The 18,366-nt window shown below is 47.0% G+C and overlaps 1 protein-coding gene across 2 annotated transcripts; it reads right to left on the bottom strand.

Moving 5' to 3' along the window:
* Positions 1-539: 539 nt before the first annotated feature.
* On the bottom strand, positions 540-17,787 carry NGDN (neuroguidin). Of its 2 annotated transcripts, none has more exons than XM_078378335.1 (11): positions 17,653-17,787; positions 15,925-15,984; positions 15,712-15,783; positions 14,034-14,171; positions 13,612-13,696; positions 13,459-13,511; positions 10,917-11,034; positions 9,831-9,999; positions 9,024-9,180; positions 4,996-5,059; positions 540-612 (listed from the first exon to the last, which is right to left on the bottom strand). In XM_078378335.1, the coding sequence occupies exons 1-11, from the start codon at positions 17,701-17,703 to the stop codon at positions 602-604; spliced, it is 978 nt and encodes a 325-aa protein (XP_078234461.1). In that variant the 5' UTR covers positions 17,704-17,787; the 3' UTR covers positions 540-601. The 2 variants fall into 2 exon arrangements, with proteins under 2 accessions (XP_078234461.1, XP_020665425.3); XM_020809766.3 differs by lacking the exon at positions 540-612 and adding an exon at positions 3,881-4,029 and having other exon boundaries at positions 17,653-17,786.
* Between the last annotated feature and the right edge of the window lie 579 nt (positions 17,788-18,366).

Below are 18,366 nucleotides of genomic sequence, written 5' to 3'. Positions count from 1 at the left end.
TGGGAAATCCTGTTTCAAAAATCCACAGTCATGAGGTTCACTTGGTAAGTTGCACTATGCACACACACGTGTGTGTGTGTGTGTGTGTCTGTCTGTCTGTCTTAGAACTACCTTACAGGGTCATTGTGAGAGATGAAAAGAGGATGAAAAGAGAGGGAAGGGCAGATAACTCTGCCAGCAGGGCAGGATTTTAAAGAACAGCATAGCTCAATGGTTTAGGTACCCAGTAGTGTTGCCAGAGGTTGAGAGTTCAATTCCCCTCCTGTGCCTCCTTGACGGGGCTGGACTTGATGATTTGTAGGGTCTCTTCCAGCTCTGCAGTTATCGGATGATGATCTTATAGCGCCATCCGACACCTCCGTTCCAAAAGCCTGCCCCGTCGAGTTGAAAAGGAATTGCTACCAAGTGAAATGTGCAGTATCGTTTTCTTTAAAGAAATAAAAACACATCTGTGCAAAAATCAGGTTAAATTCCCGAAGAACAATGGGGAGCATTCGAAGGGGGTGAAAACTGATTTATTTTTTGGGGGGGCTGGGAGGATGTAAAGACCGTTGTGTTTTAAACAGAAACTCCTTATGTATTTAATGTACCACGCGTCGCCTCACAGCGGCCCTGTTGATAAATTATAAAATGGCTTTGTCACGTTGGCTTTTGACTATCCTCCCCCCAACCGCTTTGACATCCACCCTCTCCTCTCCCCACCCCACCCCGCCAATGCTCCCTGTTTTGTAAAGGCATCTTCCCTTTGGGGGGGGAGGATTTTTAAGCACAGACCCCGAAGCCCAGAGAATCCAGGGGGGGCAAAACCTTCAATAGGGGGACGAAATCTAGGGAAGGGAGATGTTTGCACGGGGAAAAAGGGAAAGAAAGAAGCAGGCAGGCAGAAAGGCATCGCAAGAAGAAGGCGGGGAGGGGGAGGCGGGAATAAAAAAAAAAGACACCGCAAGAATACGCGGCACCAAATTAATTTGAGGACGGGAGCGGGCGGCTGCGTGGAAGGAATGAGAATGAGCTGGCAGGGGAGGTGGGCCGGGGGGGGGGGGGAGCCCTGCCACAGCGCCACCTGGAGGCAAAGCCCAACATAAGGCAGAAATTTGGAGTGGGGGGGAGAGGAAGGACAGAGGATGGATACCCTGGGGAAGGAAAAGCAGCCACTCCAAAGAAGGGTGACCATTTAATTTATTGATTGATTTGATTTTTATCCCGTCCTTCTAGACATAGGTCTACTCATGTGTGCATGTTGCAGAAAAAGCACTACCAAGTTCATCGGATGGGAACCCCTGGCTTCATCTCATGCGACGGGCAAGGAACTGCCAAGTCTCTGATTCTTGTCTCCCCCCCCCCAAATGAAAGATCCATCCTGCAAGGGGGTCCTCTCTGACCCATGTCTCCCAAAGGCCTGCTCTTCTCCGCCGGCCTCCAACCCAACCCACCCTGCCCGCCCCATCCGGGGGTCACCCCGATCCAGTCCGTCCAACCCCCCCATTCTACCCACGAGCGGCCAAGATTTAAACCCCGTTCCTTTGAGGTCTCAAGCTGGCTGCCAAACCGCTCCCCCCCCTCCGATGCCTTCGTGTTCATTCCTGAAGCTGCTTTTGGTGCAAAAAAACCCACCATTCCTGTCACCTCCCCAACATACACTACCTTTTCCTCCCCCCCCCCGCCGTTTGTCTCTGAACCTTCATCCCCCTCAATCTAAACGTGCTAATGAATTAATCTATTTCTCCTTTGCACTCTGTTAAAGGTCGGAGCAGGGACTGCTGACTCAGGGAACCATAGTCCCCCGAGGGGGCTGGTGAAGATGTGTGTGTGTATATATATATGTGTGTGTGTGGGGGGGATATTCCAGATATGGTGAGCTGGGCTGTAAGCTTAAGAGGAGGGGGCCATTTCGCCCAAAGCAATACAGGGCAGGGGATAGACCTGTCCCTCTGTGCCCCCCCCACACCTCTGGAAACCACAGCTGCTCTCTTAATTCGGTGGAATCCCCCTCCGGTTCAATGGCAAGACCGGCCCTCCCTTCTTCCTCTCTCCCCCCCCTCCCCACTTCTCAAGCGTGTCGGGCAATTGATTTCCTCCTCATGTTTATCGGATTCCACTTAGCCCGATCAGGGTTGAACGCAGCCGAGGATTCCCTTCTCTGCTCCCGGCCCCCCGAAAACCAGGTCGATGGCATTGATTCTGCCAGTAGCTCTCAAACAGACAAGGTGAAGGGAGGCTGAGAGAGAGAGAGCGCGCGGGGGGGGGGAGGGAGCGCAAGAGAGAGAAGCGTGGGGATTCCCATATTGAAAGAGGTTCCCTTGCTCGGAAAAAAAAAAAAGAGAAAGAAAGAAAAACAAGTGAATGCAAACTTTAAAAGCCTCTTTCGGAGAAAGCCCAAAGGGGATTAAGAGTCATGACGGAGGGAAGGAGGACGCTGGAAATATATACGAAGGGAGAGACTGAACCCCATCTTATCAACCTGGTACTTGAAGAACCTTAATCATCATCATGGGCCGTCAACTCTGACTTAACCGGCAACCCTTTTTCAGGGTTTTCCCAGCAGAGAAGATTTAGAAGTGCTTTATCTTTCCCTTCCTCTAGGGGCGCCCTGGGACGACGGTGCAGCTTGCCCAAGGTTACACGGGCTGGGTCTTTCTCCCAGGGGACCCCGTGGGGGGAATTGGACTCCCAACCTAAACCCCTGACCTTTCCAGTCAGTTTAATAAATAAATAAATAAATAAAAATAAAAATAAAAATAAAAATAAAAATAAAAATAAAAATAATAAAAATAAAAATAAAAATAATAATAAAAATAATAATAAAAAAATTAAAAATAAAAATAAAAATAAAAATAAAAATAAAAATAAAAATAAAAATAAAAATAAAAATAAAAATAAAAATAATAATAATAATAATAATAATAATAATAATAATAATAATAATAATAATAATAATAATAATAATAATAATAATAATAATAATAATGTGCCCTCAAGTCTAAACTGACTTTCAGTGACCGTTTTCCAGGTCATTTGGGTGAAGACTATTCAGGAGTGTTTCCCACTTCTTCTGGGAGCGCCCTGGGACCGGGCAGCTTGCCCAGGGCAACACAGGCTGGCTGTACTCCCAGGAGGTACCCTGGAGAACTGAACTCCCAGGTTCAGATACCTGACCGAGATATCCACAGCCAATTAAAAGCCAATTAAAAACTTGGTTGTTTAAACAGGCCTACCCCCCAGTCAATTAAGTAATTTTCCTTTTCTTTCTTTCTTTCTTTCTTTCTTTCTTTCTTTCTTTCTTTTGTATACCACCATCTTGGAAACCTTTTGTTTAGAACTAATTAGTATAAATGCATTTTGTATGTTTTTTAACTTGTTTTAACTGATGTAAGCCGCCGCGAGTAGACGTTGTCTAGAGGGGCGGGGTAAAAATCGAATTAAATAAATAAATAAATAAATAAAATATATGATTAGGTTGACTTCGAAGAAGACAGGATCTCTGCGTCTTCTCTTGATCAGAACTGGAGCTAGTAATTTTGGTGCCCACTGTGGGTTAGGGTTGGGTGATGTGGGACAGGCAGAATCAGGGAGAAGAAGGCAGAAACTGGGAAGACAGACTGGGTTTAAATGGATGACGCCGTAGGGTTTCCACCATGCACCGGTCTGTTTTGAGCTTCTTAGGAAGGCTGGATTTGCACCCTTCCAAGCAGCAAATATCAACAGTGTGTTTGTACTTCTCCGAACCGCAATTTTTTTGTACCTGTGAAAACCCCTCTCACCCCACCCTGGTTACGGCTGTGCCCTTTACTGCCATCCAAGGGGATTTTTAAAAAGCATCAAAGGTCCCCCCCCCCTTCAAAACTGACCAGGAAGCAAGAAAAAGAAACTTGATACACTCTTGACAGGAAAAGAGGCAAACCACGTTTTATTGTCCACAACACTCTTTCTCCCTTCCCCTCATACAGGGCATGTTAAAAAACAAAACAAATCCGAGGTATAGATCAGTCCCCAACGAGTGTAAGGGAGTTTATCACCTCTTGTGGAAACCTAGAAAGATGGAGGAGAGAGGGAGGAAGGAGAGAAAAAGAGAATGAATGAATGAATGAGGAAGACAGGATAGGATTAGAAGAAGTACATTATTCATTTTTTTTCTCAAGCTGCTAGACCTCTTGGAGGAAGTGTCACTAACCAAGGGTAGAGAAGTGCTGTCAGGTGCAATAGGAGGGGATCCTGTGAACATTTCTTTCAAATGGGTGGACAGGGTCATTACAGTGAAGCCCTGCTCACATTAGAAGGATAGGAGGTGACTCAAAATAGGCTCAGGAAGAACAATTCTACCCGAGATGTTACCCACCCATACAGTGGTGCCTCGCATAGCGAGGTTAATCCGTTCCGGATTAACCTTCGCTATAGCGAAACATCGCTAAACGGAATAGAAAAAAGCCATAGAAACGCATTGAACTTTGTTCAATGCGTTCCTATGGCTTGAAAACTCACCGTTAAGCGAGGTTCTGCCATAGCGCCGCCATTTTCGTGCCCTCGGTAAGTGAGGGCAGGGCGCGAAAATGCGGCGCGGACCTTCCGGCGGCCATTTTGGAACCGCCGATCAGCTGTTCTCCCCCGCTTCATTATGCGATATTCGCTAAGCGAATCGCTTAGCGAATATCACAAAGCGAAAAATTGCCATAGGGGCCATCGCTGAGCGAATGCTCCAGCAATGGCCCAGAGCGCCTCGTTAAGCGATTTCATCGCTCAGCGAGGCGCTCGTTAAGCAAGGCACCACTGTATTTGTTTTGAATGCCTAGGGAGCCCCCCGCCCCTTCTAAGTACTCAACTATGAGATTTTGAAGCACAAGAAGAAATCACAATGGCTTTTCCTATATATAAACTTTTGTGGCATGTCTCAGAACCATTTTTACTATTCCACTGGCATTTTGTAGGGCCTAGGATGAGCCGAGGTGTTAAGACTTGTCAAGAATATAGACACTTTAAAAACAAACAAACAGTTCTTACCTTTTTTCTTCTTTCCTCGCTTTGGGCCAATCTTCTTTCTCTTCTTATTTTGGGGATTTGCGTCCTGAATGTGGGAAGAGCATAAGAGAGGCGTGTCAAGAATTCAAGGTAGGACACAGAACTAAATTAAGCATTTTCTTAACTTATATTATTTTTTTAACCCAAGACCTTTCGAAAAGGATCTCAACGGACTGGGAAGAAAGCCAGGCTAAACTGGCCTTCCTTTGGAAACGGGAAATAACAATCGACAGATCTCACCCGAGTGAGTCAGGAGGTGAAGCTGAGGAGCTTGACGCCGAGGGAGGCCCAGAAGGAGAAAACAAGAAACCGGGCCTTCTCGGCGGTGGCTCCTCACCTCTGGAACAATCTCCCTCCGGAGATTCGTGTGGCCCCTTCGCTGGGTATCTTTAAAAACCAATTAAAAACATGGATGTTCACGCAGGCCTTCCCTCCAGCTAATATTTGATTTTTATTTCTTTTTTTCTTCTCTTTTCTTTTTCCCTTCTTGAAAAATCTTTTATCTGATGTAATGAATTCCTAGTGCTAATAATTTTTATATGTCATTTTATGTCTGTGCTTGGAAGCCGCCTAGAGTGGTCGTAAGACCACATAGGCGCTATACAAAATAAATAAATAAATCTACAGCCCAATGGAACAAGATGTTTTCATACGGTGGAACATCACAAAATCAAAATGGGAGCCTCTTGGATCCAGTAGGAGACTGATATTCAGGGACATCAGAGTGAACTGGGTGAAAACACTATAAACAGAAGCCCCCTTTCCCAAAAGCCGGCTTGTTCTCCCTCCCGACGTCTCCACACAACGGCAGTAACATTGAGTTTATCGGGCAAAGCTGACACCGGTCTGGTGCTCTGTGTGATTTTTTTATATATATACAGATTCCGGACTGTGACCCAGAAGCTTTGCAACGGATGAGGGATTTTGCAACAAGTACAATCATTTTAGAGCTGCAGAGCTGGAAGGGACTCTTAAGGATCATCCAGTCTGACCCCATCAGGGAGGCACCATGGGGGGGGAATCAAACTCCCAACCTCTGGCTCTGCAGCCAGATGCCTAAATCACTGAGCTATCCAGCACTTATAAGGCCATGTGGGACGATGGCCTAGCACAAGCATATGATTCCATGGGGCAGCTGCCTGGGCCACAGGATCCTTGGTTATGGGGACACTACCTCTCCTTAGGAACGCCTTGCATCAGAAGAACATAGACGCTCAGATATTTTATTCATTCCTTCCCAGATCAGGAACAGCTGGCTCCTTGGTCGACTAACACAGAGCTCCTCAACAAAACTACAAAGCGTCTGGCCTACACAGGACATGCGTTCTAGAAACAGATTGTCTGAAGGCTGTTGGCTAGCTTTCCAAATGAGCGGCGGGCCTTTAAATTGATTGTTGCAATCACCTTGCATATCCAAAGCAGACAAAAAGTGAACCCTAGATTTTTGCATGTGTGTTGATCTCCTTCCTCCTGTGGCAGACAATCCATAAAACGGCAGCTGGGCGCACTAATGAACTTCCATTCTTCAAGTCCTGATGAAGCCACTGGTGCTTTATTGTTGTTGTTGTTTAGTCCAACTCTTCGTGACCCCCATGGACCAGAGTGTCCGACTCTTCGTGACCCCCATGGACCAGAGCACGCCAGGCCTTCCTGTCTCCCAGAGTTGGGTCAAAGTCTTGTTGGTGGCTTCAGTGACCCTGTCCAGCCATCTCGTCCTCTGTCGTCCCCTTCTCCTCCTGCCTTCACTCTTTCCCAACATCAGGCTCTTTTCCAGGGAGTCTTCTCTTCTCATGAGAAGGCCAAAGTATTGGAGCCTCAGCTTCAGGATCTGTCCTTCCAGTGAGCACTCAGGGTTGATTTCCTTCAGAATGGATAGGTTTGATCTCCTCGCAGTCCAGTGGACTCTCAAGAGCCTCCTCCAGCACCACAAGTGGTGCCTTAGAAGGTTTATTTAGAAGGTCAGCCTCATGAAGCAGAGGTTAAACTGCAGTACTGCAGCCCAAACTCTGCTCACAACCCGGGTTCAACCCCAGATAGCCAGCTCAAGGTTCACTCAGCCTTCCATCCTTCTAAGGTCGGTAAATTAAGTACCCAGCACACTGGGGGGGGGACATGTGGCCTACATAATTAATTTGTAAAATGCCCAATGAGTGCTTTAAGTGTTATGTGGTGGTATAGAAGCAGCACGCTTTGCTTTTATTGTACAGATGGGTGACAGGGACGCACAGGGATATAATGCAGCAAAAGGAAACCTGGGGATGCCCTCAGATGCGATGGAGCCCTACTGAGTCCATGCAGGCATGGATGTTTGAGGCTCAGTGCCCCCAGACAGCTGGCTTTCCCTCCCTAGGTAGAGGAAGTACCACAACTTGAGTAACCCAGAGGGTTTTTATGTCTTCCCTGTGTTGAAACTGGCAGGAAGGAATGGAAGACCAAACACAGGCATACTCTCCGGTTAGGTTAAGCCACTTATCACCCTATAAGCTACTCTCAGAACAGGTTTGTCAATTTAGGAATATGGTACCGGTGATTTCCTTCTATGTGTGTGGCTCCCACTAAAGCTGGAGGCATGAAACAGCATAGAAATGGGTTCTACACAACTCCAATCGAATACATCAAGCAACCAAGAAGGAAGACCCACTGGTCCCCTGTTGAATCAAAGCATCCCTCCCACAACCTCAGAGTTGGGCCTCCTTCACAAAGGGTCAGACCCATGGACGCACACTTAGGTGTCACTTCACGACACACATTACAGGACTCCCCCCTCCCCCCCAAGACATGTGGTGCTTAAGGTGATGTGGGATACAGAAAGCTCCTCTTGTCCCGGTTGACTTGCAGAAAACCTTGGGGTTCCTGCCAGCCCTCAGTTCAAAATGACAAAAAACAACAACAACACCTCCCCAGCATCTGGTCGGATCAGGCCAGCCACTTCTCCCGTTTCCTTGAACGGCCGCCTCAGCATCTTCTGGGAAAATCCCTCCGGCAGCTCAACTCTGAATTAAACAAGTCTGAGCCCACAACTCTCCATGGAGTAGAGCCGAAGCACAGTCTCTCCAAAAGGTAACTACCACATGCTACAGCTCTCATCGTGGGGATTCCGCCACCCTACTCAATGAACTCGTTGGGCGACATGTTTTCGTCAGCCCAGAGCACTTGGGGTTCACTTGACAAATCTGGCTTCGTGACCTGTTCTGCTGTTTCAAGACTGGCGCCATCACCCCATAACCTGTCATCTCCCACAGTTTTTCCCCACCTTGTTTTCAACACATTTCCAGGCAGAGTTCTATGACGTTTGCTCCAGTGTAAGGTGATTGGCACAAATCTTGGTGACAAACAGCTGGAAAGGAAATAGCCAATCCACACCACCCTGTGCAAAGGGCAAACGTCTCCGCTGGCATGTTACAAATGGCTGTGAGGATTTACAAGGTCATAGAACAATGGAGTTGGAAGGGTTTCTGTAAGGGCATCAAGTCCAACGTCCTGCTGAAGGCAAGAATGTACATCAAAGCAGATCCGACGGACGGTTCTCCAATTTTCTCTGGAATGCCTCCAGTGTTGGGAGTGCTCACCACCTCCCCTTAAAGCCACTGGTTCCATTGCCGTACTGCTCTAACAGTTAAGAAGTTTTTCCAGATATACAGCATGATATATCTGGCTTCCTGCAGCTTGAGCCCATGATGAAGTGTCCTGCATTCTGGGATGATGGAGAACAGATCCTGCTCCTCCTCTATAGGACTACCTTTCAAGTATCTGAAAAGTGCTATCCTATCCAATCTGAGTTTTGTCAGCAGCTGGAACTGAGAACAGGAGTCTGGCTCAGATTTGGTGTTGTTGTTTTTTAAAGAAAATGATGAGAAAAACAGTTGTGGGCTCAATATGACCAACTTTCCTTTGTTGTGAAAACTACCTGCTTACATCCCGTCTCCAGTTTCCTGTTTAACTCTCTGTGGTTAGACCTAGCAACTCATCTTGGCTACGGACCGAATTAACTGCCTCTGCATAAGACTCACCTCTCCCAACGCGGCTGGAGCTCCCGTCAACGCACTGATGTCCCCAAAGTGGGTGAGCGAATTCAGCTGGGAACTCAGGACGCCCTCTCTCCTCCGGCGCGCCTTCTCCTTCCGGGTCAGGTTGAGACGGACCATCATGCTTTCCTCATAGTTGGTCCTAGAGAAGGAAATCAGGGTGGGGGCGGAAGCAGCTTGTTGACATGCGAACGACACGTGTCTCTCCTCCGAGCTAGATCGTAAACGGGGTACTTGGGGCAGCTCACATGAATGTGTAAAAGGTACAGGTAAAAACGCCAGCAAATTGTGATATCAAAACACAATAAAATGTAAAGCAGTTACGTTTATCTGCAATGCAACTGCTTAGCTGCATTAGGGGATGGGGCGCATAACCATCTGCCGTGCTGCGCATCCCCCGACCCCCGCATTCAGCCATTTTCTAGTTCAGAGTCTCGAAACCAGCTCGAAAACCCCCACCTTCCCACATTAATCTCCCAGAATTTTCTGCTCCATATACAGTACGACTGCGGGAGTAGTGGTTCCAAGAACTTTTGCAGATGCTGAAAAGGTGGAAGTGTGGAACGCTATATATTACATGGTTTCAGGTTCCCTACACTGGCTAGTCCTGGCGCATAGATGCTGGAAATACATATAAATAGGTATTTCTAGGGTTTTAAAAAATTATTTTTAGCTAGTGGATAAGTGAATCAGTGGATGCGGGGGTCCTATCCCCTCCAGCATCCCTCTGCTTACCAGAAATACTTTTCAGTCTTCACACCTCTGCTCTCATACATACACACAAACACAAACCTGTGTTCATCTTCTTGGCTTTGTCTGGTGGCGTGCACGTAGCGTCCTTCGCGCACCTCCTCCGGGGCCTCGGAGTACTGCTCTTTCAGCTCACGGATGATAGAGCTGCTCAGAGCACGCTTCTTGGCCTGCTCCAGCATCTTCTTGTCCCTCTCGGTCTCCGTTTCGTCTGGGACAGAGAAGCAACAGAAAGGCCGTGTTAGGCAAGGACTCCAGAAATACAGTAAGGCCCCCATAGCCACAGAGGATTGGTTCCAACCCCCCCCCCGCAGATGCTGAAAACAGCAGATAATAGTGAACACTATACACAGAAGTTTCTCCATATATTACCAGAATTGGCCAACAGAGAGTCAAAGACCACGCTATGTATTCTTCCCTCTAGTGACCTGTTCTGGTAAATACATCGTAAAAATATGTACAGTGGTGCCTCGCTTAACAAGCGCACCGTTTAACAACGAATCCGCATAGCGACGCCTTGCTAATGCGATCGCATTATGATGTTTTAATAGGCAAAACATTGCATTGCGATGATCAGTAAGCGTTTCACTTACCAATCTTCGCATTGCGATGTTTTGGGAACAGCTGATCGGTTCCAAAATGGCCACCGGGTCAACAAAATGGCTGCCCACAGCGTTTTCGCACCCTGCCCTCGCTTACCAGGAGGTGAAAATGGCGGCCGGATGGATGATTCCCTGCATAGCGGTGAGTTTTTCCCCAATAGGAACACATTAAACGGAGTTGAATGCGTTCCTATGGGGTCCCCCCCCCGCATAGCGACGAATCCGGATAGCGACGTTAATCCTGGAACGGATTAACATCGCTATGCGGGGCACCACTGTATTTCTAGTTTTTTCTTTTAATATTTTTAGACTGTAGATAAGTGAAACTGCGGATATTGGTACCACGCATAAGGGGGCCCTACTGTATTTCTGGAGTCCCTGCCCAAGACGATTTGGCAGACAATACTGAGAACAATAATCCAGGTGATTGCAGGAATGCTTTTTAGACAGCTGGCTGTTCTAACTCCGAACAATACAGCCAGCCTGTGCTTTCCCTTCCCACTCAGCCATCAAGGATCTCGCGTACTGTAATGTACAGGCACCAGACGAGGCGGGATGTATTTCTTGCTTCCTCCTTTTGATGTTCCTTTCCCAGAATTCTTCACGACATCAACTTCTCCATCTTCTTCCTCCGAGTCACTAAGCTGGAGAAGGGAAGAAACAACAGTAACCAAGCTTTCTTGAGTCAGGATCACACCAACAGACATTCCACGGCAAACTTGTGCTGTTTGCACTTCTGTTGAAATCTTCACTGTATAGCAATGGTTCCCAATCTTGGGTCTCCAGATGTTCTTGGACTACAACTCCCAGAAGCCTTCACCACTAGCTGTGCTGGCCAGGATTTCTGGAAGTTGTAGTCTAGAACATCTGGGGGCAGATGGTTGGGAACTACTGCCATTAGGTGAAGATTTCAACAAAAGAAACTGCTGACACGCAATGGTAACAATAGGTGTACGGTCACAATCTAAGCATATGAACAACCCAATGTCAGCTTTAATTCATTTCCCGAAATTCCACTTACAATTTCTGCCCTCATTTTGTTACTACTGTGCAAATATATGCATTTTAATGCATTGTTCTTAATATATGTATATTTCCGCGCTGACGAGAGTGTTGTTTTTTTACAATTGCATACATTTTCACATTTAGCCATGTTCACGTTTTCAAATATACAGGCTGCTTTGCACACACAAATTTGTCCTTCAAAATGCTCTTTGAGCCTTACCAATGGGCCCGTTCTCAAGGCAGGGTGGATTTGATTTAAATCAAATTGATTTAAATCATTATTTGAATTTTTAAAAATCAGATTTTTTTTGATGCATTAAATATAAAAATAATTTTTTTAAAAAAAAATAAAGTCCTAATTTAAATTGTGATTTAAATCAAACTGATTTTTTAAAAAAACAATCGATTTTTATCTATCCTGCCTCAAGACTAGGTGTCTCTCTTCTTGAAAAGCCTCAAAAAACTGCGGTGAGGCTACTTTGGCTGAAACCGTCAAATCCAAGAGAATTATTCTGCATCCTGACCTGACCCACCGAGAGATGAAGGTTTCACGATAAAAGATGGCTCCTTCATTCTCCCCGACTTTCTTTTAGAACTTGTTAAGGACCTGCCAGGAAGTGTGCCAATAAATAAATGGGTTTTTGGGATTGATCAGGAAATTGGATTTATAACTTTCCTCGTTAACTCCGCATTAATGGGACGACAATGGTACAAAAGCATAGGTTGAGATTTGAAAATGGCACTGTGGTTAAACCCAAAACAGATCTGCTTTCCTCAGATTTATATCCCGCCTCTCTCAAGGCCTTGGACTACAAGTCCCATGATGCTCAGCAACTACTGGGGAAGGCTGGTTTCACAGACTTCTTCCCCGCCTGCCCCAGTTTGGTGAGATCTAAGTACTCTTGCTCCAGTACCAGAGCCACACTTTTTTTCAAGTAGACACATGGCCTTCTCGGTGGTGGCCCCAATGCTCTGGAACCAGCTTCCGGAGGAGCTGGTTCCCTCCCTACACTCATTCAGAAGGCAATTGCAAATATTTCTTTCTCAGGGAGGTCTTTCACTCCCATCTTGGTTGAATATCTTGCATCCGCTCTGCTTTACTGGGAAAACGTGAGTGCCATTCAAAATCCCTTCTAAGGTGTGGGGTTTCACTTCACTGGGGCTTATTTTGGGGGTGGGGCCTATGTTACAAGCATCCTGAAAAATACTAGGGCTTATTTTCAGGTTGGGTCTTATATTTGGGGAAACATGGTATTTGTGCTGTAATTCACTGTTTGCTTGAAAGAAGAAAACACGTCATGGACCAGGGCTTGGACTCATCTTCCTCTATTATCATCTCCATGCAAGAATCGGAGGTTGTTCATGACTTTGTGTACCTTGGCTCAACGATCTCTGACACTCTCTCCCTAGATGTCGAGCTGCATAAACGCATTGGCAAAGTAGCTACCATGTTCTCTAGACTCACAAAGAGAGTATGGCTCAATAAGAAGCTGACGGCATAGACCAAGATCCTGGTCTATAGAGCCTGTGTCCTGAGCACACTCCTGTCCTGCAGTGAGTCCTGGACCCTTCATGCACGGCAGGACAGAAAGCTGAACACATTCCTTATGCATTGCCTCCGACACATTCTTGGTATCACCTGGCAGGACAAAGCTCCAAACTTTTAGCATGTATACATTACTGAAACAGCGACGTCTACGTTGGCTTGGGCATGTCGTGAGAATGGCTGACGGTCGGATTCCAAAAGATCTCCTGTATGGAGAATGAGTGCAGGGAAATTGCCCCAGAGGGAGACCACAGCTGCGATGCAAGGAGATCTGCAAGCGGGATCTGAAGGCCTTAGGAATGGATCTCAACAGATGGGAAACCCTGACATCTGAGCGTTCAGCCTGGAGGCAGGCGGTGCATCATGGCCTCTCCCAATTTGAAGAGACCCTTGTCCAGCAGGTTGAGGCAAAGAGGCAGTCACAAAACCAGCAAAATCAGGGAACTGGACAGAGGACAGTTTGTATTTGCTTTCAGTGTGGAAGGGATGGCACAAAAATGCACGCATACGTACATACCTTGCTCATCAGGTTGTTAGGATTCGGCTTGAACCTCAGCGGGTCGTTTTCACCTAGGAACAGAGCACCGACCCACAAAGTCTGGTTAGGTGGCACCTTCCAAACTGCTCCCTGCTGCCCGCCACCCAGAATCTGTTCCGTGGCATGACTCACTCAGGGCTCCGGTCACAGCAGCCTTCACCAATTTGTCCACCTGGTACTTCAGCTTCTGGTCGATGGGGCGCATCTTTTCCAACACCTGTGAAGATGCAGAGGGCAGACAATTACTGTAGATTCTCCTCCTCCTTTTGGACCACGGTCTCAGAATGTCTTAGCCAACCCGGCCATGCTTGCTGGGGAAGTCTAGGACTCGTCTTACAGAAGTAACATCCTCAAACCCAAACCCAACATCCTACGTCCGGCTCTGTTACTCAAAATCTTTCCCCTGGAGATGCCAGCGGTTGATCTTCTGTTCCTTGTACACACAAACCGCAGGCTCTGAGATGGACCTACGGAGCTGGCCTTTGTGGCCCTGCCTGTCCTTGCCCTCCCACGGTCAAAGTCCTGCCGGTGAGTCCTCCCACCCAACCTCATACCGTTCGAGTTTCCACCAAGCGCAGCAATGCAGGGTGGTTGGCCATGGAGTGGCCGGAGATCTTCTCCAGAATCAGGTGCGAGAGGTCTTGGAGGTAGAGAAGCAGAAGGTGGTCCTTCACTTCCAGGAAACTGAGGCCCTGAGGATAGGAAAATAAAGATGGGTGAAGAGACACCAGCAGTGAAAGCCAAGAGACAGACAGAAAAAAATGGACTAGGCCAGAGGTTCCCAACCTTGGGTCCCCAAGATGTTCTTGGACTACAACTGCCAGAAATCCTGGCCAGCACAGCTAGTGGTGAAGGTTTCTGGGAGTTGCAGTCCAAGAACATCTGGAGATGCAAGGCTTAGAACCACTGGACTAGGAGATGCAATTTATACCCAGAAACAGTAAACCTGATGTTATTTCTATGGATGAGAATTCCCAGAATCCCATAGCCTGCTGATTTGTGGCACTGTACTCTGAAAAAGTAACTTATCCAGGCTCTGGGGTGGCTGAATCTCAGACCTGCAACAGGGCGGGAACAAGAACTAAACCCACATCTAGCCAAGAGATCAGAGGGGAAGGAGGCTGATTCGGATCAGCTGCCAAAGGAAAAGCTATAAGAAAATCCATCTTAATGTTCAGCTGAAATTACAGGAAAGGAGGTTCTGAGTAAACATTAGGATGACTATCGGGTATTCTCAAGCCTGGGATTTCTCACGCTGGGACCATGTTAGATTGCTTCGAAATCTACAGTTTTATGATTCTATAACCAGATTGGCCATCGAGAAAGGAGGCGGCTCTCTCTTTCTGACAGATGACCCAGGAGAAGGACAAGACAATCGTGGCAGGGTGGCCCAAAGGAAAACCAACTACTCCAGGAACCAGCAATAAAAGCCTACTCACAAGTAGAACACAGGAAGACAGGGAAAGAGAAAAAAGAGCATGTTTGAGAGCTCCTCATAAGAGGCAGAACAAACTCAGCAGAAAGTTCAAATCAGTGGAAAACTGAGTACTATATCAGAAAGAGGGAAGGATTCTGGCATTTAAATCAACATCTCCCACTTTTTCCCAGGTTAAGAGCAGGCAACAGGTTAAGCCAGGTTTTAAGATCCACATCGCAGAGTTGGAGCTAAGGGAGAGTCTGAGTTCTAAAAAGATGAAAATCTGCAAAGCTATAAAGCAGCTTAAGGCACCACGTCGCTATCCCAAAGTGGACGGACTCCAATTCCCAGCAGCCTCAGCCAGCACAGGCAATGCGAAGGATGATGGGAGATGCCAATCAACCACATCTGGAAGCTCATACAGCTCTCCAGCAAAGGGATGATGCAGAAAACAGGTAGAAAGAGACAAGAAAGGGCAAGAACTGGGTAGCATTTATCTGCTTAATTCTAAGCCATAATGAGTCCTATTTTCAGAAGAAAAGCAGGCCGTCAATCAAATCAATGATCTTAGTGGCCCCGTCCAACTCAATTATTCTATGATTCTATGAATAGGATGCTTCTCAAGTTGAGGCCTGAGGACAAACTGAAGCCGAGCCCCACAGTCAGGGCACTCTGTACATGCCCAGAAGGACACATATCTTTTCATTATTTTGTGATATCACTGTGAGGCTTGATTAAAACTTGATTCAAATTAAACCTCTTTGTCTTCTCTCCCCCTGTCCCTCACCTCTATTGTTCATTCAGGAACCCCTTACCTTTTCTGTGGGGTAGACGCCTGCCCGCACTTTCTGTGCCAAGCCCTGGACATGTCGGGTCACGGCAACAGCCTGCATGCCAGCAAGGAGAGAAAAGGAGAACGTTCCTGCTTAAATAGGGAATGGAGAAGGAGGCTGCCATCATGCAGACAAGATGACAGTAAAGAAACAAAACAACAACAGTAACATAGGAGCAACGAGCATCTCTCTCACCTGCTCTTGGAGTGATTTCAACAGGCTTAATGCAGCCGGCAGGTCTGCTTCCACCCTCTCCTGGAGCAGGGGAGAAAAACAGGGGAAGAGAGTCAGACTTCTCTTGTTGTTTAGTCGTTAAGTCATGTCTGACTTTTTGTGACCTCATGGACCAGAGCATGCCACGCCCTCCTGCCTTCCACGGCCTCCCGGAGTTGGGTCAGATTCATGTTGGTCGCTTGGATGACACTGTCCAACCATCTCATCCTCTGTCGTCCCCTTCTCCTCCTGCCTCCACACTGTCCCAACATCAGGGTCTTTTCCAGGGCGTCTTCTCATGAGATGGCCAAAGGATTGGAGCCTCAGCTTCAGGATCTGTCCTTCCAGTGAGCACTCAGGGTTGATTTCCTTCAAAACGGATAGGTTTGTTCTCCTTGCAGCCCAGGGGACTCTCAAGAGCCTCCTCCAGCACCACAATTCAAAAGCATCAATTCTTCGGCGGTCAGCCTTCTTTATGGTCCAGCTCTAACTCCCACACATTGCTACTGGAAAAACCATAGCTTTGACTAAGTGGACTTTTGTCGGCAAGGTGATGTCTCTGCTTTTTAAGATGCTGTCTAGGTTTCTCATCGCTTTCCTCCCAAGAAGCAGGCATCTTTTAACTTCGTGGCTGCTGTCACCATCTGCAGTGATCATGGAGCCCAAGAATGTAAAATCTGTCACTGCCTCCATATCTTCCTGTTCTCTTTGCCAGGAGGTGATGGGACCAGTGGCCACGATCTTAGTTTTTTTGATGTTGAGCTTCAGACCATCTCTTTCACCCTCATTAAGAGGTTCTTTAATTCCTCCTCACTTTCTTGGGATTAAATCGCTCAAGCTCTTAAAGTAGGTGTAGGAAACATATCGTGCTCTGGATGTTATTACAACTGAAGTTCCCACAATAGCCCACCATTGGATAGGTATTATAGACATATCCAGATGTGTATTTTGTCCAAAAGCATGAATCTGCAGACCTCTATCAGCTAGGACTGCCCTACTATCCAATCATCCCCTACCCATTACCCCTCTCTATTCCCCTCTACACTTCTTCTTTCTTCATCACTTGCCCTTCCTATAAATTCTCCTACTCCTTTCCGATTCTACCTCCACCTCCAATACAAACCCAGATTTCTCTCTCCTTCTCCTGACGCTGTTCCAACCTCAGGCTGTGAAATCCTACATACCTCCCTGAAAGTAAGCCCCAATAAATTTGAGGCTTTTAACAAAAATCTATACCAATCTAAGACGAACGCAGCTTAATTCTTGAAAGTTTTATATTTTATGACTTTGGAATGGCATTATTTAGTCACCCACCAACCAAGTCAGCTTCAAGCATGATCTTCACCCCTATTTAGGATCTCCTGCTTTCAACCTGGTCCTTTCAGTTCCAAATCCTTCACCAATGCAAAACGAAAACGAAAAAGGGCAATCCTGCAAAATCTAAATAAAAATTCTGAGCGAGCAGATCAGACAACCCTGGCTAGGGAGTGATGCTTCGAGGCGCTGAATAAACTCTGGGATGCATCGAAGCATCATTCAAATCTCAAGGAAAAAAGGGATTCCAAACAGAGTAGATAAAAATCAATGTTTTTTTTAAAAAAATCAATGATTAAACTAATAATACCCCCCCAGCCCAATTTCTGGTGCTGCTTGCAGGGATTTTTTTTTAAAACACTCTGCACATGCTCCCCCAGCCTGCCTTTGGCTCACCTCCAACGCCAGCGCTCCGGCTGGCTGGGATTGACCTTCCGCCACGGCCATCGCTCCTTTTTTCCCCACGTGGGGAGGAACCTTGCCTTGGGCCACCGGACAGAGCGAGAGCCCGCCTTCCTGAAGAGATTTGGCCAATCAACGTCAAACTTCCGCCACGCTGGCGCCAGCTTCGGGCCAATGGTTGAAAGACTTCCGCTTGGCGGAAGCGCTTCAGCCAATCACGCGACGGCGTGGCCGGGAACTGTTTTTAAGCCGGGGCTAAAAGAGGAAGAGGGGGAGGAGGTGCTAAGTCGGCTTCCGCCTCTTTAAAAGCCCAAGAGCCTTAACCAATAGAGCCTAAGAGCCCGCCTCCTGCAGAGCACGTTTGGCCAATGAGAAGGTCGCCTAGTCCGAACGTTGGCCAATCAGAAAGAGGAAAAGGCTTCGGGGGGGGGTCGTGTGGCTACCCAGTGTGGCAGGGGATAGGCTGAAGGGCTTGGATTTAGGAGCCCTGGGTTCGAATCCTAGTCTCGGCCGTGGAAATTAGGGGGTGTATTTTAATTGTATTTTAATCATTTTATTTTTATTGTATTGAATTTTAATTATTGTAAGCCGCCCAGAGACCTCTGGGTAGAGTGGACGGCATATATATTAAATAAATAAATAAAATAAATAAACTTTACTGACCTTCATTAGGATCGCTCCCAGATACTGTATAACCCTGACACCTCA

This window comes from Pogona vitticeps, chromosome 6, assembly GCF_051106095.1.
Source record: "Pogona vitticeps strain Pit_001003342236 chromosome 6, PviZW2.1, whole genome shotgun sequence".
In the NCBI taxonomy this organism is placed as follows: Eukaryota; Metazoa; Chordata; class Lepidosauria; order Squamata; family Agamidae; genus Pogona; species Pogona vitticeps.
Note: the sequence above shows the minus strand (reverse complement) of the source record. Positions and strands in the feature narration are given on the sequence as shown.